At 47.3% G+C, this 22400-nt stretch overlaps 1 protein-coding gene across 7 annotated transcripts in view; it reads left to right on the plus strand.

Moving 5' to 3' along the window:
• Positions 1-6372: 6372 nt before the first annotated feature.
• ERMP1 (endoplasmic reticulum metallopeptidase 1) overlaps positions 6373-22400 on the plus strand; it is a 47828-nt gene continuing 31800 nt past the window's right edge. For 2 of the 7 annotated variants that reach the window (XM_039543369.1, XM_039543372.1), the window contains exons 1-2: positions 6483-6845; positions 15138-15439. In XM_039543369.1, coding sequence (XP_039399303.1) covers positions 6559-6845; positions 15138-15439 — 589 coding nt within the window. In that variant the 5' untranslated portion in view covers positions 6483-6558. Of the gene's footprint in view, positions 6454-6480; positions 6846-15133; positions 15440-22400 lie in introns of those variants that run through there. The other 5 variants (XM_039543375.1, XM_039543370.1, XM_039543371.1 and 2 more) reach the window with 5 other exon arrangements.

Raw genomic sequence — 22400 nt, forward strand, 5'->3', positions numbered from 1 at the left:
TTGCTCTTCAGTTGTGTATGATGTAACACGCAGCTTATGGCTGCATATATTTGTAGACTAATAACTGGAAGTAAAGGGTCAATACTAGTCACATTATTATAAAGGGTTTGTGGATTTCCTCCAATGCTCCCAAGCCCCATTCTCCATCCATTGTATTGTATTTTAAATAAATTACCAAAATAATTGAGACCAGCGTGATTATATTGTGTAATTTTCCTCTGAGAGACTTGCTGTGCTCTGTATTAGTGTCACAGCTTCTGCTGTTTGTTTATTCAGTTAAAGTTAACAGACAGTTATGAAAATGTATGGAAATACATGAGACATATTTGCTCTTTGGACAGGCAGCTTTGTGCCGTACTACCACCTGAATTCTCTTTTCCCCTCTTCTGGTCCATTCCATAGCCCAAAATAAACATGCCCCACCCCCTTCACTTTTTCATGAGAAAATGTTGGGGATAAAAGAAAAATCTCTAGACTGTTTAAACTTGTGTGAATTCCATTTTGAATTCCTTTTGCATGTAAGAGTTTTGTACTCTACTAAGAGGCTTTTCTTGGATTATGGCCTGTTTCAGTTTACAAGTGAAAGATGGAGGGAATGCCCTCCACCTGGCTGCAAGAGAAATGACCTCTGATCAGATCCAGCCTCAGTCAGCTCAGCTTCTGACTGTATCAGGAGTTAGTTTCTGCTCTGCCTGTGTGAATAAGCACATGGTTCTTAGTGCTTTAACCATGTCACTGCTGCCTAAAGTGTCTTTTGTGTGGTGATGGAGAGCTGTGAGGCTAATGTAGGGGGACGGAAAGCTGATAAAATACACTTCCTGTCTTCTGCAACTCCCTTTGCTGTACCTCCATGCCCATCCTCCAGTTTGTTGAAGCACCACAGTGGTGTTGTTACTTTTACAGTGCCCAGACCAGAAGTGTTTGGATAGCTTTACAGAACAACTAGTAAAAAACAAACCCTTCTCCCAAGACAAGTTGCAGCAAGTGATGGTAAGAAACATTAGGGAGAGGTGGGGGAGGGTATGAGGAATGGCAAAGTCCTAACAACAAGATCACAGAGTTACCCAATTTAAGGATGTGATTGTCACAATGACTGAATTAAAAGTGCTTTTTTTAATGTTTTTCTTCTTTTTAGTGTGTGATGTTATTCACTGACAAAAAACATTGACTAACTCAGTGGGAGATAGGTGCCTAAATACCTTTGAAGGCTCTGGGCCTGGGAATTTTGCAGTTAATTTTAATAGGAGCAGGAGCAGGCCTCAAGTCCCTAAGGATCAGATACTGAATTTTTATTCTCTTTCTCCAATTAAAATAATGCTTAAAATCAAATCACATGCTCCAGTGAACAAGGCTTTCCTTACAGATTGCCCTGTGAGAAAATGGAGTGGCAGTAAAAGGATTATATCCTGAGATCAGCATATATTTACTTGACATAAACAAAGTCAAACTGAAAAACTGCTGAATCTTTAGGTCCAAAATTAGGTCAAATCCTTTTGTTAAGAAACCAAGCTTCCTTTTTGAGAAACATAGCTTAAAGGCTCTGTTCCATGGTACTTTTGACTGACGTTCAGGTCATATTGGAACATATGCATGGTGCAACATCCATGCAGCTGGACACGGGTTACAAAGTGCTATGCTAAGTGTTGTGTCAACTTTTCCGAGCACATAAGAGTGTTGTCAGTTGGTGAAGTCTTACAAAACTCTCTTCAATAAGGCAGAGAATTGGTTATGAAGTTTGAATTGACAGAATAATAAAATGTATGCAGTATTGGTGTTGTTTTGGTCCAAAGATAGTAGAGAGACAAAGTGGATGAGGTAATATCTTCCATTGGACCAACAGAAGATGGTCCAAAATACGATATTATCTTACCCACCTTGTCTGTTAGAATAATAAAACAGAACTTTGGCCTACAAAGCATGCTGTCAACACTGATAGGTCTCAGATTTGCTTCTAGCCTGGAAAATAAATATTTTTGGTTTCCAAATATCCCCAATAATAAAAAGCCCAAACAAACCCCATATGACTTTTTTTTAAAAGGGCTGAAACAATATTACAATTCTGATCCTCAAACTGAGGGTCCCCCGAATATAATAAACCTGGGACAGTGGGTTGCTTGCATTTCTACTCTCCCTGCTGCCTCAGTTCCAGTGAGCAGCCGGAGATTCAAATTTTTCAGCTATTTCAGTCCCTTGCCCATTCACAAAATGAATGGGACTAGTTTTACTTGATTAGGGACCACAGAATTTGCCATGAAGCCAGCAAGCAGGGTAGAAGGAGGTGAGATTCCTTTTTTCTTTTCTCATCTTTTAAAAAGATTTCATACCATCTACCACGTCAAGAATGTAGGAACTGTCTCTACAACCCTTACTCACTAGAGTAGGTCCTTGAATAATCATTAAATTCAAGTGATTCTGCTCTTGGGGAAGAATGGGCTTCTACTGGATTACTCAGGCAAGTAAGGGATGAGGAACCAGGCTCTTATTTTGTAAATTAGTCTCTGGAATGGTGGGCACAATGCCTTGGCATTGCTGACATTATAGGTCAGGTAAAAATAAAGGACATGGGGCCCAGTCCTAAAGTCCTTACTTAGGTAAAACACCAAATGACTTCAAAAACTGAGTAAAGACTTCAATGAAGTGACATGGATTTACACCAGCTGAAGATCTGGCCTCATATATTTTTAAAAACACTTTTCCTGACTTATGTTACTAATGACACCTTATTATAATGCAGATATTTACACAGATGATTAAACAAAGATTTTTCCATTTTGAGTTAATTTCACACTTTTGTTGGTGCAGTTAATTCATTGTTACAGAGTATGAGTTGCAAACTTTGTGTGGGAATGATCATATATGCTTACTTTAAGGAAAATCCTGTTACCATTGGTTTTTTTTAACAATGGAAATTTTTCCAGTAATTTTTTTTTCAATCAAACTTGTTTTTATGGAAACTAAATTTTGTCCCGATAGTGTTCCCTTGTGGGGGTGGGAGAGGTGAGGTTGGGGAGAGAGAGAGAACAAATAAGGAACAAATGGAAAGAATAAAGAAAGAAATGCACTAACTCCAGCACTACGCCAGGAGGCCTTTAAAAAAAAAAAAAGTTGTGACACAGACTGCAGTGAAATTTATAAACATACTCTGACTTCAACATGTGAATTGCATCAGGTAAAAAGAGACACTGCATTAGAATATGGAAACTTACAAAAAACACCTTAAGTTTGTTGGGAATGTAGTCACTGCATTTCAACCTGTCCCTTCTCTTTCAGGCCTGTTTGTTTAGCCAAGAGGTGTCACACTGCTGATTCTATGGGTACGTCTACACTACGGGACTATTCTGAATTTGCATAAACCGGTTTTGTAAAACAGATTTTATAAAATCGAGTGCGCGCGGCCACACTAAACACATTAAATTGGTGGTGTGCGTCCATGGTCCGAGGCTAGCGTCGATTTCTGGAGCGTTGCACTGTGGGTAGCTATCCCGTAGCTATCCCATAGTTCCCGCAGCCTCCCCCGCCCCTTGGCATTTCCGGGTTGAGATCCCAGTGCCTGATGCGGCAAAAATCATTGTCGCGGGTGGTTCTGGGTAAATGTCGTCAGTCACTCCTTCCGCTGGGAAAGCAACGGCAGACAAGCATTTCATGCCTTTTTTCCCCTGGATTGCCCTGGAAGATGCCATAGCATGGCAATAATGGAGCCTGTTTCGCCTTTTGTGACTGTCACCGTATGTGTACTAGATGCCGCTCACAGAGGCGATTCAGCAGTGCTACACAGCTGCATGCTTTTGCTTTTGCATGATAGCAGAGATGGTTATCAGCCATATTGTACCATCTACCATACCATAAATTGGTAATAAGATGGGCATGGCTACCAGTCCTTTTGCACTGTTCCATTTGCTGCTGTCATAAGTGCCCCTGGCTGCTCTTAGCCAGGGCGCAAAAACAAATTGGGAATGACTCCCTGAGTCAATCCCTCCTTTTTGGTATCTAAAAATAGAATCAGTCCTGCCTAGAATATGGGCAAGTGTACTAGAGAACCACTGTATCAGAGAACCAGAGAGCACAGCTGCTCTGTGTCAGATCCTGCATAGATTATGAGCTGTATGCTATTCACAGGGGGTGCTCCTGCAACAACCCCACCTGTTCATTCCATTCTTCCCCAGCCTTCCTGGGCTACCATAGCATTGTCCCCCCACTTGTGTGATGAAGTAATAAAGAATGCAGGAATACTTGTTAGTGAGAAATGAGTGGAAGGCAGCCTCCAGTTGCTATGATAGTCCACATAGGACATTAAGAAGTGTGGAGGAGAGGAGCCCAGCATCCTGCTGCTAGTCCAGGGGCAATTGAATCTTTTCTTTACACATGAAAGGTGGGGGCTGATGAAGCTCAGCCCCCTGTTGCTACGATGATGATGGTTATCAGCCATATTGTACCATCTACCAGGAAAAATTAGGGCCAGGCGCCCTTGATCGACCTGACCGATGCTAGTACGCATGGTTACCAGGCCTTTTGCACTGCCCCATGTGCCAATAGGCTGATGATGACGATGGGTATCAGTCATATTGCACCATCAGCCACCCATGGCGGGGGGGGAGCAAGAATGTTGGTGTTGAGTGCTGCACCATCGCGTCTATCTGCAGCATTCAGTAAAGATAGGGTGACATGTAAAAGAGTCAAGACAGGATTGTTTTCTCTTTCACTTCTGGGGGTGGGGGGGGGGTGCGTAAATTGCCTAGCTATGCCCTGACCCACCGCGGACACTGTTTTTGACCCTAGAAGCATTTGGAGCTCAGCCAAGAATGCAAATGCTTTTCAGAGACTGCAGGAACTGTGGGATAGCTTGAGTCCTCCAGTCCATGAGCGTCCATTTGATTCTTTGGCTTTCCGTTACGCTTGCCACGCAGCAGTGCGCTGAGTCCCTGCTATGGCATCTGTCTGGAGATATTTAAAAAATGATTTTCGCTGATAGAACAGATTTGTCTGCCCTTACAGCGATCACGTCCGCATCGTCCATGCTGGAGCTCTTTCTTTATTTTGATTTTTAACTGCATCACCACCCATGCTGATCGGAGCTCCACGCTGGGCAAACAGGAAATATTCAAAAGTTCGCGGGGCTTTTCCTGTCTACCTGGCCACTGCATCCGAGTTCAGATTGCTGTCCAGAGCGGTCAGTGGTGCACTGTGGGATACCGCCCAGAGGCCAATACCGTCGATCTGCGGCCACACTAACCCCAATCCGATATGTTAATACCGATATTAGCCCTACTCCTCTCGTTAGGGAGGAGTACAGAAACCGGTTTAAAGAGCCCTTTATACCGATATAAAGGGCCTCTAAGTGTGGACGGTTGTGGCGTTAAATCGGTTTTAGGCTCCTAAAACCGGTTTAAACGCGTAGTGTAGACCAGGCTTATGACTCAGATGGAAAAACATACAGGCAGGGAGGAAAGAAGATGGAGGTGCTTAGATTTTCTGACAGGGGCTTATTCAGGTCTGTCAAACTTTGGACCAATTGATTATATATTTATTTACTAATCCAGGTATAGGGTGCCTTGCACAGATCAAATGCATCTTAGACTAAATTGAAGTAGCAAATCTCTAAAAGACATAAAATCAGTTAAAGAACAGAGCCAAGGAAGCTGACAAAGATGGAATAGCAGTGACCAAGGCAAACCATTTGACAAAAGGTATTTGATACTAATACAGGAGACACCAGAAACATGAGTGAGGGCCCCAAATGGTAAGGGAATGGCTAATTGGAAGAGAAGAGTCTTTTAACATGTGCTAAAAAGACAGCTAGTGAAGATGCCTGGTCGGCCAGTTCTGGAAGGGGGTTTTGTAGCAGAGGCCAGGGCTCTACCCTAGGAGAGACTTGCCCGGGTGTGGTCCTGACCAGGGGCGGCTCTAGACATTTTGCCACCCCAAGCATGGCGGCATGCCACGGGGGGCGCTATGCGGGCCGCCGGGAGGGCGGCAGGTAGCTCCGGTGGACCTCCCGCAGGCGTGCGGAAGGCTTTGGTGGACCTCCCGCAGACGTGCTGGGGCCTGGTGCCACCCCTGGTCCTGACTGACTACAACCAATCAGTATCAGCCAGGAACCCAGTCTCAGAGCAAGAAGCACGTAGGGGCTGAATTTCAGAGGTGCTGGTTATCTGCAACTTCCAGCTGAAATTATGAATAACCAGCACGTCTGAAAATTGGCCTCTCTCGACCTAGTTTATGACGGGCTCAATAGACGGCTAGTAAGACTCCTGGGCTGTATTCTTTGGCAGCCGGGCAGGAACATACTGAACGGAACTGAGCTGGGTGCGTGAACTAAGCCGGCCTTTGCTTTCCTGGCAGCAGGGAGCCCCCACAGGCAGGGCCCAGGGCTTCCGGGGTGGGGGGAGGGGGAATGGCTGCCGGTGTCTCCCCATGTGACTCCTCGGAAGCCGGCACCTCCCCCGCGAAATCCAGGTGGGGCGGCCCTAACCGAGCTGGTTTGACCCAAATCCGGCCCCGTAGCGTCCTTGCAGAGCAGCCTCCGCGCAGGCTGCCGGGCAGTGCCGGTTCGGTCTCGCTATGGAGCGGGGTGCGGCGGTGGCCGTGAGGCGGCTCCGTACCGCTGGCGGAGAGCGGGAGCCCCGGGCTCCGCAGCCGCCGCCGTTGCCGGGGCGCGGGGAGGCGGACCCAGGTGGGAAGAAGCGGGACTGCCCCGCCGGCGGCTCCCGGTGGCGGCTGCTTCCTGAGGCCCGGGGGGCGCTGCTGGTGCTGCTCTACCTGCTGGCGCTGCGGGCCCTGGTGCAGCTCTCCCTGCGGCAGCTGCTGCGCCGGCCGGGGCCGCGGGACTTCAGCGCCCCCCGGGCCAGGTACGGGCAGCGCCTGCGACCCCCGTCCAGCCTCCTGTCCCCTCTCCCCATCCTCCCGCCTCCTGTTGTTCCCCGCGCGTGCTCGCCTCGGCCTCCCAATCCCTCCCCCTTCTCCCCGCGCCCCCTCGCCGCGGCTTCCCCATCCCGCCCCCTTCGCCCCGCGCCCCCTCGCCGCGGCTTCCCCATCCCGCCTCCTTCTCCCTGCGCCGCGACATTCCCCGGGCCAGGTACGGGCAGCGCCTGCGACCCCCGTCTCCTCTCTCCCCATCCTCCCCGCGCCCCCTCGCCGCGGCCTCCCCATCCCGCCCTCTTCTCCCAGCGCCGCGACATTCCCCGGGCCAGGTACGGGCAGCGCCTGCGACTCCTCCAGCCCCCCCCCCATCCCGCCCCCGTCCTTCTCAGTGCCCCTACCCACCACGTCCTTCCCAGCGCCTCCTTTCCCCGTCCCGCACCTCAGTGCCCCGCCCCCCTTCATCCTGTCCTCGGACCTCCCCATCTCACTCCTGGGTCAGGTACTGGCCAAGTGGGCCAGCTGTCTAATTGCAGTGGAAGAGTCAAACTAGGTGTGATCTCTCGCACATCATCCCCATCCCCATCCCCAAAGATTCTGCCCTCACTGACTTCTGTGCAGTCCAAATGCTTTCACAGAGTTTTCAGAGAGTAGCTAATTGGACATGCAGTAGAACCTCAGAATTACAAACATCTTGGGAGTGGAGGCTGCCTGTTCCGAACTCTGGACAAAACATTAGGGTTCTTTTAAAAGTTTACAACTGAACATTGTATTAAGTCAACTTTGAAACTTTACTATGTGGAAGAAAAATGATGCTTTCCCTTTATTTTTTTGTTTTTACTAGTTTAGTACTGTGCTGTATTTGCTGCTGCTTTTTTTTTTTTTTTTTGTCTCTGCTGCTGCCTGATTGCATACTTCCGGTTCCAAATGATGTGTGTGGTTGACTGGTCATTGTGTAACTGGTGTTTGTAACTTGAGGGTCTACTGTACAATTCTGTTGATGAAACACGGGGACTAGAATCCATTTCTCTTAGCTGTGTTGGCTGTATATGGCTAACAGGACTAAAAAGCAGTAAAAGTTTACGTTTTGCCACTGAACAGATTTAATTTTGAGAAAACAAAAGGAAAATATCTAATTGCTATTTTTTTTTATTTATCAGTTTTCAGAGTGGAACTCTGCTTTGAGGCCTGATTGTACCAGGCATTGTACAAACACATAGACATGTTTGTTGCCCTGAAGAATTATAATTCTGGGAAAATGGGAGGGAGTTGCTGTCAGTTTTCTTCATGAAGAACATTAATTTCTGGAACTCCCCCCTTGGTCTGTCAGAGCCTAAAATTGTTAACTTTTCTGCCATTCAGCAAAGTCTGTCTATCTTAGGCCATGCCCACACTAGTGAGCTTACGGTGGCACAGCTGTCCTGCTGTAGCTGTGTTGCTGTAAGACTGCTCGTGTAGCCTCTCTATGATGGTCGAGAGCTCTCCTGTCGACATAACTAAACCATCTCAACGAATGGTGGTAGCTATGTCCTTGGGAGAAGCTTTCCTGCCGACACAGCACTGTGTACACAACCACTTATGTCAGCAAAACGTATGTCACTTAGGGGTTTGTTTTTCACATCGCTGAGCGACATAAGTTTTGCTGACATAAGCGGTAGTGTAGATATGGCCATTCTCTGGCTATTAGCCCTGGTCCCAATATCTACACTACTGTTGTTACCCATGTTAGCTAAATTAAATTTAGCGTGGGTATGGCTGCCTGTACTAACACCTTCACTTGCAGTGTAGACATACCCTGGGGAGAAAATGAGCTAAATATTTAAGAGCTGTGGTTTCCTTTTGGCTTTCTCATGGGTTTTATTTTTGTGGTGAATAAATATTGTGTTAACGTTTGGGTCGGGGCGGGCAAACTTTTTGGCCTGAGGGTTGCATCAGATTTCGTAAATTGTATGGAGGGCCGGTTAGGGGAGGGGGTCGTGGCCTGTCCCCAACCTCCTATCTGCCCCCCTCCCCCCGGGACCTCTGCCCCATCCACATACCCCTGCTCCCTGTCCCTGGACCCCCGCTGCCCCATCCAACCCCTCCTCTCATTCCTGATGGCCCCCTGGGACCCCTGCCCCATCCAACCACCCCTTCTCCCTGTCCCCTGACTGCCTCCGGAACCCCCCGCCGCCCCTTCCTGACTGCCCCCTGGTATCCCTGCCCCCAGGGCCGGCTCCAGAGCCCAGCGCGCCAAGCAGACGCGTGGGGCAGCATTGTCCTGGCAGGGCGGCATTTGGCTCCGGCGGACCTGCCGCAGGCATGACTGCGGAGGGTCCCCTGTTCCCGCGGCTCCGCTTGAGCTCCCGCAGGCATGACTGCGGCGGGTGCGCTGGTCCCGCGGCTCGGACGGAGCTCCTGCAGGCGTGCCTGTGGATGCTCCACCGGAGCCGCGGGACCGCGGGACCGTCCGCAGCCACTTCTGCCCCGGCCGCGGGACCGGGGAAGGGCGGCGCGAGCGGCGTGGCGCGCCGCCCTGTCCTGCTTGGGGCGGCGGAATTTCTAGAGCCGCCCCTGCCTGCCCCCATTCAACCCCTTGTTTCCCCCTGACCACCATCCACACCCCCAACCACCACCCCAAACTTTCCTGCTCTCTATCCAACCCCCCTGCACCCTGCCCTCTTACTGCGCTGCCTGGAGCACCGGTGGCTGGCGGTGCTACAGCCGTGCTGCCCGTCTGGAGCTGGGCCATGCTGCCACCGCCGCCACCACGCAGCACAGAGCATTGGGTCAGGCTGGGCCGCAGGAGCTCACATCCCCGCTGTCCAGAGCATTGCACCGGGGTGGAGCAAGCGAGCTGAGGCTGTGGGGGAGGGGAGACAGCGGGGGAGGGGCCTGGGGCTAGCCTCCTGGGCCAGGAGCTCGAGGGCCAGGCAGGATGGTTCCGTGGGCCAGATATGTCCCATGGGCCGTAGTTTGCCCACCCCTGGTTTGGGTGATCAAATTGTGTATTCTTTTGGTGTTGTATATCTTAAATTTTAATTGTTCTAATGTGTTTGGGAAAGGTGGTTGACAAATAGAAATAAATGTAAAATAAATCTATTATTTGGCTCCTTGTAAATCTTACTAAGGGCTTGTCTACACTACAGGACTATTTCGAATCTACTTAAGTCGAATTTGTGGATTCGACCTTAATAAGTCGAATTTGTGTATCCATACTAAATACACACATTCGAACTTCTGAGTCCACATTCACGGGGCCAGCTTCGACTTTGGAAGCGGTGCACTGTGGGAAGCTATCCCATAGTTCCCGCACTCCCCGCTGCCCATTGGAATCGTGGGATTTCCCCCCAATGCATGCTGGGGGGAAAAATGTGTCGTCATTGAACCGTCAATCCCGCCCTCCCTGTCTTCCTTGAAAGCGCCGGCGGGAAATCTGTTCGCGCCCTTCTCTGGTCGGTTACAGCGCGGACGCCACAGCACTGCGAGCATGGAGCCCGCTGCGATCATCGCTGCACTTATGGCCGTTGTCAACTCCTCGCACGTTATCGTCCACCTCTTCCACAGTCAGATGCTGAGAAACCGGGCGAGGAGGCTCCGGCAGCACGGTGAGGAGAGTGGCGCAGACCTCTCACAAAGCAGGGTACGCCGGGCAGTGGAGATCATGGTGGCAATGGGTCAAGTTCATGGTGTGGAACGGCGATTCTGGGCCCGGGAAACGAGCACAGACTGGTGGGACCGCATAGTGCTGCAGGTCTGGGATGACATAGAGTGGCTGCGAAACTTCAGGATGCGTAAGGGCACTTTCCTTGAACTGTGTGACTTGCTGTCCCCTGCCCTGAAGCGCCAGGACACAAGGATGCGAGCAGCCCTGACTGTGCAGAAGCGAGTGGCCATAGCCCTCTGGAAACTTGCCACGCCAGACAGCTACCGGTCAGTAGCGAACCACTTTGGCGTGGGCAAATCTACCGTGGGGATTGCTGTCATTCAAGTAGCCCACGCAATCGTTGAGCAACTGCTCTCAAAGATAGTGACTGTCGGAAATGTCCAGGTCATCATAGATGGCTTCGCCGCGATGGGATTCCCAAACTGCGGTGGGGCTATAGATGGGACTCACATCCCTATCCTGGCACCAGCCCACCAGGCCAGCGAGTACATTAACCGAAAGGGCTACTTTTCAATGGTGCTGCAAGCTGTGGTGGACCATAGGGGACGTTTTACCAACATCAACGTCGGGTGGGCGGGCAAGGTTCATGACGCGCGTGTGTTCAAGAACTCTGGTCTGTTTAGACGCCTCCAGGCAGGCACTTTCTTCCCAGACCACAAAATAACGGTTGGGGATGTGCAGATGCCTACAGTGATCCTCGGGGACCCGGCCTACCCGCTAATGCCCTGGCTCATGAAGCCCTATACAGGCGCCTTGGACACTGAAAGGAACTCTTCAACTACCGGCTGAGCAAGTGCAGAATGGTGGTGGAGTGTGCTTTCGGACGTCTCAAGGGAGATGGCGGACCTTACTGACTCGCTCGGACATCAGCGAAAGAATATCCCGTAGTTATTGCTGCTTGCTGTGTGCTCCACAATCTCTGTGAGAGCAAGGCGAGACCTTTTGGCCGCTTGGGAGGTTGAGGCAAATCGCCTGGCTGCTGTTTACGATCAGCCAGACACCCGTGCTGAGAGAATATCCCAGCGGGAAGCGATATGCATCAGGAGGCTTTGAAAGCGAGTTTCCTCGCAGAGCAGGGTAACCTGTGACTGTCCACTTGATTTTAAGAGAGCCTGATCATAAACCAAGTTTCCCCCACTTCCCAAGGACGTTTTAAAACTAAGGACATGTTTTAGTAATTAATAATAAATCTTTCGTTGACTTTGCATTTCTGTTTCTTCGTTGAAACATGGAAGCATTCTGTGCTGGTTAAGGTGTGCACTGATGGGTGGGTTTGCAGGAAGGGGCGAGGGGTGCCGTCTTTGGATAGGGGTTACCATGACGGCTGTGGGTTTGGGCGTTGGAAGGGGTGAGGGGTGTGGGGGAAGGGTGAGTATCTGCCCCTGGATGAGGTCTCTTTTTGGGGCTCAGGGCACCGGGGAGGATCGTGAGGATCCAAGTGCATGTGAAGGGAAGCCTGCCTTTACATTCGGGGATGTCAGGCACCAGGACCCTGCACAAGCATACACATCAAGGAAAGACCCGGGGCAGCATACACCACACAGACTGTCCCTGGTGCCTAGTGACTGCAGTCTGTGTGTGCCCTGCAGTTGACCCTGCAGCCAAGTCTGTAGCATGGCACTGTGGGCTATGCACTGACATTACAATCCCCCCCACAGAACAACAGAAAGTCTTCTGACACCAGAAACGTGACGGAAACAGTCAGTAACACCAAACCGCTTTTAATAATGTAATACACAGTGGGGGGTTTGAACTTGGAGTTGGGACTGGTTGATGCTGTAAGGAAAGAGCTTGTACAAATTTACAGCGCGACAGTTGTCTCGAACATTATCGGTGTGCTGCGGTGCAGGGACAGTTCTCACGGCCCCTACCGCCCCTCCGTCTTGTCACTTTGGGTGAGGGGGGGACAGGACTTCTTGGCGTTGGAGGCGGTTGCAGATGCACTGCAGGGCTCTCTCCTCCTGACTGCGGTCTTGCAGAACATCTACAAGGCGCCGGGCGTCTCCGTTTGCTCCTCATTAGACCAAGCAGCGTTTGAGTCGCCTGCTGGTCTTCCTGCCGCCACCTATCCTCCCGTTCCAGGTGTGTGCGATGCTGCTGACACAGGCTCTCCCTCGACTGTCTCTGCTCTGCCGCCTCCGCTCTGGAGCTGGCCATCAGTTCCTGGAACATGTCGTCCCTTGTCTTTTCTTTCGGCGTCTAATCTGAGCCAGCCTCTGCGTGGGGATGGCGGGGCAGTCGGGAAGGAGCGAATCTGTGTGAGGCGAAAAAGTAGGTGATTTCCTTGAACAAATACATGTTTGCCAACAGTAAACACAGTCTAGTCATTTTCAGTTAAGAAGACCAAACAGGGAACCAAGTCTCAGGAGATCTCGGAACTAGTCCGAGATTTGAATACGCTCTCATTGGCGGCGCGATTGCACTGGATAGCGCTGGCGAGGAGAGACAGCTGCATCCCTCTTGCACAAAGTCCTGGTAAGCCATACAGTACAGAGTGCTTATCGGTTAGTGCTTAGCTGTGCTCTCCTGCTGGAGGCAATGTGCAAAGCTGAAAAGATGAGCGTTATGCGGCATCTCCCGCCAGTGAGCAGGAAAGACCCTGTATGCTTTTCCTCTGAGGCCTGCAACACGTGGCTGTTAAGCGAGGTCATTCTTATGCAAAGTAAAACTCTGTTAAGCGAGGTCATTCTTATGCAAAGTAAAACTCTGTTAGCGAGGTCATTCTTATGCAAAGTAAAACTCTGTTAAGCGAGGGTCATTCTTATGCAAAGTAAAAGTCTACCATGCACAATAGTAACAGTACACTAATTCCACTAATTAGATGCAGCACTTCCACAACGACATCACCCTGAGGCGTGTCAGGCGCACACAGAGAGAGCGGATGTTAACAGAAGCCCTGCACAGACCAGGACCATACGCTGCCATGCTTGTCGAGGCGATGCTTCCCCTTTACCTTAGGATGGCCTGGCGCGGAAGAGTGTGCTTCAACGGAGCACCCAATAAAGCACCTCTCCCAAGAAACCTCTTGCTGAGGCTTTTCCAGCTGCTCTCTGAGAGCTTTTTTGAACTATCCCCAGAGGACTATTGCTCCATTCCTATATGTGTAGACCTGCTGTTTGTATAGTTTCATATTTAAAAATTTTTATATAGTATTTCTATTTTTTATATATATCCCTGTTTCTTAAAAAAAAAATGTTTCCCTGTTTGTAGCACTTACCGCCTGATCCTTCCCCTGATTCCGAGTCCGGGTTAACGGGCGGGGACGGTTGGTAGGGGATCTCTGTGAGGGTGATGAAGAGATCCTGGCTGTCAGGGAAAGCGGGAGTGGGTTCGATGTCGCCTGCGCCGTCCTCAAAAGACCCTTCCTCATCTTCCCCATCGGCGAACAGGGAGGAGGAACTGTCCCGGTACACTATTCCGTCCTCGGAGTCCACCGTCACTGGTGGGGCACTGGTGTGCCATTCACCTAGAATGGCATGCAGTGCAGTGCCTCGTAGAAGCGGCATGTCTGGGGCTGGGCTCCGGAGCGTCCGTTTGCCGCTCTGACTTTTTGATACCCTTGTCTTAGGTCCTTCACTTTCACGCGGCATTGCATCGCATCCCGGCTGTATCCTTTGTCTTTCATGGCTTTAGAGACCTTCTCGAAGGTCTTCGCGTTCCGCTTGTTGGAGCGCAGCTCCGAGAGCACAGACTCCTCACCCCACACAGCGATCAGATCCTGGACTTCCCGGTCAGTCCATGCTGGGGACCTCTTTCTATTCTGGGATTGCCCGGACTCCTCTGCTGGAGAGCTCTGCATCGTTGCAGGTGCTGCGGAGCTCGCCCCGATGTGCAACCAGAACGTCAGATTCAAACCGCCCAGACAGGAAAATGAATTCAAATTTTCGCGCGTCATTTCCTGTGTGGCTGGCCAGAGAATCCAAGCTCGGACTGCTGTCCAGAGCGTCAACAGAGTGGTGCACTGTGGGATAGCTCCCGGAGCTGCTAAGTTCGATTAGCATCCACACCAAGCCTAATTCGAGCTAGCAAGTGCGAATTTAGCGTTACTCCACCTGCCGGGGTGGAGTACCAAATTCGAACTAAAGAGCCCTCTAGTTCGAATTAAATGGCTTCCTGGTGTGGACGGTTGAGCGGTTAGTTCGAATTAACGCTGATAAATTCGAATTAAAATCCTAGTGTAGACCAGGCCTAAGAATGTGCTTGTTCAGACCTGCGGGGGATGGGGTTGGGGGTGTGATATATATGCATCAAAAAGCAAAGAACTTACTTGACAGTTTGCTCTCCCTTCATGCTTTTTTCTATGCAGATTGTCACTGCTGATATTCTTATTTTGAAAGATAAAATAAGTGGATTGTCATATTGTCACACAGAAAGGCGTTGTTTAGTGCTGTCACACTTCTCCCTGGTTCTGGTAGGCAACATGGCACTGAGCAAAAGGCCTTAACCTTTGACCTTAATAGCATTAGTAATTTTAGCAGTGTTCAGATGCAGTACATGCTAGGTGATTTAAGCATCTTCTGCTTAGCTTATGGAATGAAAGGGTATCTGAAAATGTACAAATTATGGCCAAGTTGCATATTGAATGCATTTGTTACAAGAGAGCTGCATTGTTAATGCTTCAATTTATCTCTTCTAGGGAATATCTTGAAAATATAACAGCAGTTGGTCCCAGGACAGTTGGAAGTCCAGAAAATGAAATTCTCACAGTTAACTACCTCTTAGGACAAATTAAGGCAATTGAAAGCAAAAGCAGTGATGCACACAAGATTTCTGTAGATATACAGAGGCCAACAGGCTCCTTCAGCATTGACTTCTTAGGTGGTTTTACCAGTTACTATGCAAACATAACTAATGTTGTGGTTAAGTTGGAACCCAGAAGTGGAGCTAAGCATGCCGTGCTATCCAATTGTCACTTTGACTCTGTACCAAATACCCCAGGTAGGTGCAAGTATTTACCAGTCTTTGTTGAACTTTTGTTGTCTTAATATGACAACTTATACCTTTTGGCTTCTAAAAGTTTTTCGAAATGAAGAGTAAGCAGCTTCTGTTTTATTAGAGCTTTTGGTGTTCTTTAGGATGCTTTTTACAGCCGTATAGTAATAGGAGCTGCTTGTGGACAAAGTGATGCATGTTACATGAGCAACAGAACTGTTTTCATGCAAGGAATTTCTTCTAATGTGTTTTTTTTTTTTTTTTTTTTACACACAATGTCTTTTACATCCACTTATAAGAGGACTAGCCATGTTGAAGAGTATCTCATACTTGCAACAAATTACACAAAACATTTAGGGTGAAATTGTGACCCATTGCAGTTAGTCGGGCCAGGATTTCAGCCTTGGTCTCTGACATGAAACCATGAGTATTTTCCTGCCTGTGAATTCTGGAAAGTGTATTTACATCTGAATTTCTCATATTCCTCTGCATACTCCTCTGTATCGTGCATTTTACTTACTTGGCCCAGATCCTTCAATGTTACTTTCCACTGATTCAAATTGACTTTTGTTATCCAAAACCAGCAGGGTGGCTTGATATACTAGATATTGTTATATTTGTAATTAATAAAGTCTGCATGTGTATTTTATACAGATGTGTTAAATAATGTGATTTGGTCCTGGTGGCGGCTAAGCTTCAATTGCAAGGGCTATAACATTTCTAAGTGGAGGCTGTTTCCCTCCTAAAATCAAATCAAATTTTGTTTGCAGCAGCATGTAATCAAACTATACTTATTATTTTACTACCAAGTCTACTGTGGCTCAGCAGGCAAAATGAATTGTTGCTTGTTTCAGGCAAAAATAGATTTTTTACTTTGAGAGACCTGACTGCAGACTATAACTTCCAAGCTCTTAAATTCAGCCTCTTAAAATCAAATCAAAGTATCTTGCAGCCTCTGCTGATGGTAAATTTGCATGTCTCTTTAACAGTGGCTACACATCCTACTCTGACTTGACTGGAAAATTAAACTATTGCATACCTTCAGACAAAGAGATACTACAGTTGAAGCAGGATTCCTATCTATGGAAAAACTGCCACTCAGTCTCTTCTTTCACTAGTCACCACAGATCTTTAATCAGAGGACTGAGAGAGAATGCCTACAAACTGAGGGTTGGCCTTAAGCCTGCTTAGCATGACCATGGTGGTCAGAGGAAATGCTACAAAGACGCATTGAAAGTGTATCTCAAGACAACTGACCTGGACATCACAATTTGGGAGGAGCAAGCTACCAACTGACCTCAGTGGCACCACATCCTCCATCAGGCAGTAGCTTGCTTCAAGGAGAAGCACCTTGCCGAGGGAGAGGGGGAGAGAAAAGGAAGGGAAATGAAAGACCTTTCTCCCAGCAGGCAGCTGACCTGCCAGGAAATGTCTGTACCTACTGAAGGCAGATCTGTGTTCCAGGCTCGTACTCCTGAGTCATCTCAGGACTCATATGTAAATCTGTGGTAGAGATCATCCTCGAATCAAGGGATTGCCAATGATGATGCTTTGCAGTGTCCTCCTTCCCGGCCCTCTTCTCTCAAGTCATTACTCATGTGGCTGTTCCCTGCTAGGCCGATTACCCTTCCCACTTGCTGGAAACTCAGAGCTAAGCAGAGCAAATTGAACTTTCTCCTTGCCTCTTTTCTACATTCTCACTGAGCTTCCTCTTAGATTGGCAGATCAGTGCTGCTGTTCCTGGTTTCACTCAGCCTACCTAAGCCTCCTCTGTTGTCCTTATCTGGTAGGCAGAAAACCTGATGCTTTTGTGCATCTGGATGGTGCTCTTACTTGTCAGGGGCTTCTGGGAAGTGAGATTATTTTTCCCAAAGCTAAGGTGGATGTGACATTACCCAAGCTACAATCTGGACTGTTGAACAGCTGTGTCCCCTTAGTTCTTTAGACTGGGGTGCTTTTTACACTGCATTGCTGTCAAACATTCACTCCTGGCCTGCTCTCTCAGCCTTCAGCATGCAAATTAACTCCTAACTAAATTCTTGAGCACTCTGACCTTTCACTCATGAATTACATACAGGGCAGCTCCTGCAGATTCCTACTCCTAGGCTTGTCCCCCTAGAAATGTGTGTCTTATATGGCTCGGTACCCTTCTGAACAATACAAGCTCATAGGAAGTCCGTCATTTCATGAAAGGAAAATGATAATGCACAAACCTTGTTATCCCCAATGGAGTTTTCCATACTAATCCAAACACATTGGTTAGATAAAACAGTAAGATAGGTGTAGACAGATTTTAAGTGATTACAAGTGATGATGCATACATTTCAGGATTGGTTACAAAAAATAAAAAAGTAAAATGCAAGCTAATACCTAACTTAACAAGCTAAAAGTGAACTTAAAAGCAAATGGTTTTCTCTCACCATATGCTGCAGTAAATTTCACAGGCTGGGTTTGCTTTCAGACTGGGACTCCTCCCCCTTATTTCAGTGTCCTTCAGATATTCTTTAATGTCATGAGCAGAGAGATTGGAGAAGTGAGTTGAAGACTGCTGTCTCACATTCTTATGCCCCCCTCCCCTCTGTGAGGGCAACACCCTGCTGGAGTGCAAGGGAAAAGCAAACTTTTGTGGACGTGAGGTTTGAACCATTCTTATGATGCAATATACGTGTGTGCAATTCACACCTTCCCTCTGCTGCAGAATGGCCACTTAGGCAGGTGATAGCTTTTCAACGCCAGTGTGTCTTTGTCTCTGAAAAAACTGGTTTGTGGGCTCTACCCAGAGTCACAACATATTTCAGTAACAATCATACAGCAGAATCTTTTAACTTCACTTATAGTGTTGCTACACATATTTCACCAGAATAATGACATTCAGCAAATTCTGACTTTTCAAATGAAACCTCACAAGACATACATTATACAAAGTTTATCATAGTCTTGTAAAAGTGGTGAACGTAATAGTATAGACTGTCAGTGGGTGAATACGGTTGCCAGAAAAGTAGTCCTGGCCTTATGGACATAAAGTCCATGAAAAAGTAATGATTCTTTTCTGCAGACTTTCTTATGGGTTCAGGGATTGGAGTGTACCTATCACTGACCTGCAGAGGGACAGTAGAGTCTGTCTAGACTGAGCAGGGAGTACTTGTGTGGCCAGTGGAATTAGGAAGCTGAGACATGGCTGCACAGATAAGACTTCCTCACAGCAGTGGTAGCGAGGTGCCTCACAACCTTGGTTACCCTTGGGAAATGTCACAGTTCTATGCTTAAATCGGCTGTGAGGAGTGGCTTGGTGGAGGGGGAAACGGCATAGTTCCATTCTGTCATAACTCCTATGGACCATGTGGACCAGACTGTGCATGCACCATTCTCATGGAGTGACTGAGCATGTTCCTTCCAGCCTAGGGGTACAGGCATGAAGCTGGGCTTTCCCTTTAATTGCAAGCTGCTCTGGGCATGGTTAGGGCTGGGCACTGGAACTTGAGAGTAGGGAGCCTGTCTCTCTTGTGCTCTCAGTGACTTCCCTGCTGACCCTAAGGCAGTATAGCATAGGAAGCTGTCTGACTTGAAATCTGGAGCTGGGGGAGGGAAAGCGGATGGGGACAAGGAGTCTGGGAAAGTGGAGGCGGAGAGAACTGGGGAGGGAAATGTGGAGGTAAGGGGGAACTGGGAGCCAGATAGCTGGAGAGGAGGATCACAGAGGTTGCGGAGAGTGATAGCTCAGTAGTTTGAGCATTGGCCTGCTAAACCCAGGGTTGTGAGTTCAGTCCTTGAGGGGGGGCCACTTAGGGATCTGGGGCAAAATCAGTACTTGGTCCTGCTAGTGAAGGCAGGGGGCTGGACTCAGAGACCTTTCAGGGTCCCTTCCAGTTCTATGAGATAGGTATATCTCCATTTATTATTATTTATTATTATTTTATTATTAGACTAAGAGCTGTGGGGGACATTGGAGCAAGGAGCCCAGGAGGGTATGTGTGAGAGGGAGACTGAGACTGGATGAGAAGCCCAGGCAGTGAAACTAGGAATAGGAGCAAGTGTTGGCAGAGAAGGGAGACATCAGACAAGATGCGGAAGTGGGACAAAGACTAGGACTGGCTGGGCAAGGAGACTGGTACTGGGTAGTGAAGGAGAATGGGACTGGGACAAAGCTTTGGGGGAGGAGAGGAGGAAGAGGTATGACAGGGACAAGTTGGAGGGGATGGAGCAGAAGGATCAAGTTTGGAGGGAATGGGCAGAAGAGCCAGTGTCCACTCAAGCACACACCCCTCCAGAACCTGAAATGAAGCTTGAGATCCCAAAGCTTTGCTATTCCTTTGCCATCAACAAATACCCGTGAAAACCAGTGGCAGAGTGTGTCTCACCTGCCTCTACTGTTGGTCCACATAGACTATGATGACCTACCACTGCTATCAGTCACTCCATTAGCTCAAGGGGAAGCTGTGCAGTAGATTTAGAGGTTCCAGTTCTGAGGAACTGTGTGGGTGTCAGCATGATACTATATGACAGAATTTCTGCTTTTGCTTTTCTAAAAAATCTAGGAAATTGCAACACAAAAACCATGTTAAAAGAACATGATTAAAATTGCAAAGTTAACAATCAAAAAGTTAGGAAATGCCAGTGTGACGTTAAGCCCCCATATTCTTCATAGAAATATCATGATATGAATATGGCATAACTAAGATATGTTTTATGCAAGATGGGTTATGTGAGGAATTTTGAAAGGTTATAATTTACTGAATGTAATTATCCAATTTGTATGTATGTATCATTTCTGTATCTGAAGTTAGGAATATTAACTATGTAACAATTGCAACTGTGTATAGTTGGGGAACGCTCACCATACAGTATGCAATCAGCCTGGATGGGCCATTAGGAAAGACAGTGGGTCTTTGCAGATGCTGATCTCCCATCTTGCTGGAGTTCCTTCCTGAGGATGTGGCCATATATTGAACCATGAGGAAACAATAAAATATTGACTAGATCCTCATTAAGGGAAAATAATCCCTCCTATACACTGAATGAGGCCGGGGCCCTATGGAAAAGATAGTATGTAATTAAGGACCATGAATGCATGTTTCTGGCATTTCATACCTTTTGAGTACTTGACTTTGCAACCCTAATAATGTTTTAACGTATGTTCTTTGTATGTAATTATTTAAATGTTGCTGCATAAATGTTACAGAATTCTCTTTGGTTTACTTCTGTGAAGAGGCTTTTTATTAGTTTTCACATTGAGTATGCTCTATGTCAGTGGTTCCCAAACTTTTACAACCTGAGAACCCCTTTCATGAAAATACCAAATCTCGGGAGCCCCCTCCTAAAAATGAATATTTCCAGGGATTTTCTCCCTTTTCTGAGAATAAATTAAATTATAGAAGCAGTGATCTTGGAAATAATTTGTTTTTTTATGACACGCTTATTACATGCTATTTATTACGTATCAGAGGGGTAGCTGTGTTAGTCTGGATGTGTAAAAGCAGCAAAGAGTCCTGTGGCACCTTATAGACTAACAGACGTATTGGAGCATGAGCTTTCGTGAGTGAAGTCTATAAGGTGCCACAGGACTCTTTGCCACTATTTATTACATTATTTATCATTACATTATTTTATTACATTATGAAAATGGCAACACTCTTCCAAGATTTCACTTTTGTAGCTCATATCACTTCAATAAAGCCTGTTATAGGACAAGGCTACCACATGTTTCATCAAGGAGTACCAGACATGAACCAGCATGAAGCCAATTCAGATAAAGAGGTCCTTCCATGAGCATTTGAATCTTGAGCAGCTCAGGCAAACAATGCACGACTATACCAAAGCTTAAACTTGTTCTTCATAATAATTTAAAAAACACTAGCAGCCTATTTAATTTTAGAAACAGCAACAAATATCCACCTCCCTTTCCGTTTCTCATAAGGAGTCTTAAAGTTTTAAATGGACGTGCTTGCTTTGATCTGCATAGCTCTTGGAAGTCTAGAACCACTGGAGAAAGATAAAGTCTCAGGTCTGGTTTGGCACTGAGTCTGCTTCTGTATTCAGTTTTCAGATGTGCATACGAGGAAAATGCTTTCTCGCATAAGTATGTTGAAAACAGTAACAAAATTATAGTAGCTTTTTCTGCTAGCAGGGGGTACTTGTTTCTTAAACTCATCCAAAAGTTGATCAGTGACAGACTTCTAAAACTCCTTTTCAGTTTGTAATCACAGGAGATCTCAATCAATTTCTCTTTTTCGTCAGTGCTCAATATCGGCATTGAGAAAGTGGTATCATCAAAGGAGTTGCAAATCCAGTCATTATCGCCTGATATAGCTGAAAAGTATTTCCTGAATGTTGTGCAAAGTCCTTTTAGGTGTGCAATTATATTGGTTTTAGTGCACTTATCCAACTGAAGTTTATGTTCTGCCAGGAAGTCATGAAGAGTAGTGAAACACTCATGATTGTTTTTCCAAACACCTTTCTCAGAACTGCAACTTCTTTATCATGGATTCAGCTCAGTCTTGCACGTTGAAAACTGTTATATTGAGGCCTTGAAGAGACAAATGTAGGTCATTAATCCTCAAGAAAATGTCTGCTAAATAAGCTAGGCTCTGGAGCCAGACATAATTTTCCATACAGCTGTCGAGGCGGAAGGGGTGGTTGCTGAAAAAAAACAAGGATTTCCGTTCTAAGCTCAAACAAGCGCACAAAGATTTTGCCATGTGAGAGCGGTCTAACTTTGGTATGGGACAACAGACAATTGTGTACACGACCCATTTCTTCACAAAGTATGTGAAATATTCTGGAATTTGTTGGCTATGATTTTATGAAATTCACCATTTTCACTGCATTGTTCAGCACTTCCTTCAGTCCATCAAGCATGCATTTTGCTGTGAGGGCTTGTCTATGGATACTGCAATGAGTCCAAGAGATGTTTTGATGCAGCCTTTTTTTGTTCGAGCTACAAATCCGGTCTATTCCCCATCATTGATGT

The sequence above is a fragment of the Mauremys reevesii genome, linkage group 6, assembly GCF_016161935.1.
Source record: "Mauremys reevesii isolate NIE-2019 linkage group 6, ASM1616193v1, whole genome shotgun sequence".
Classification (NCBI taxonomy): Eukaryota; Metazoa; Chordata; order Testudines; family Geoemydidae; genus Mauremys; species Mauremys reevesii.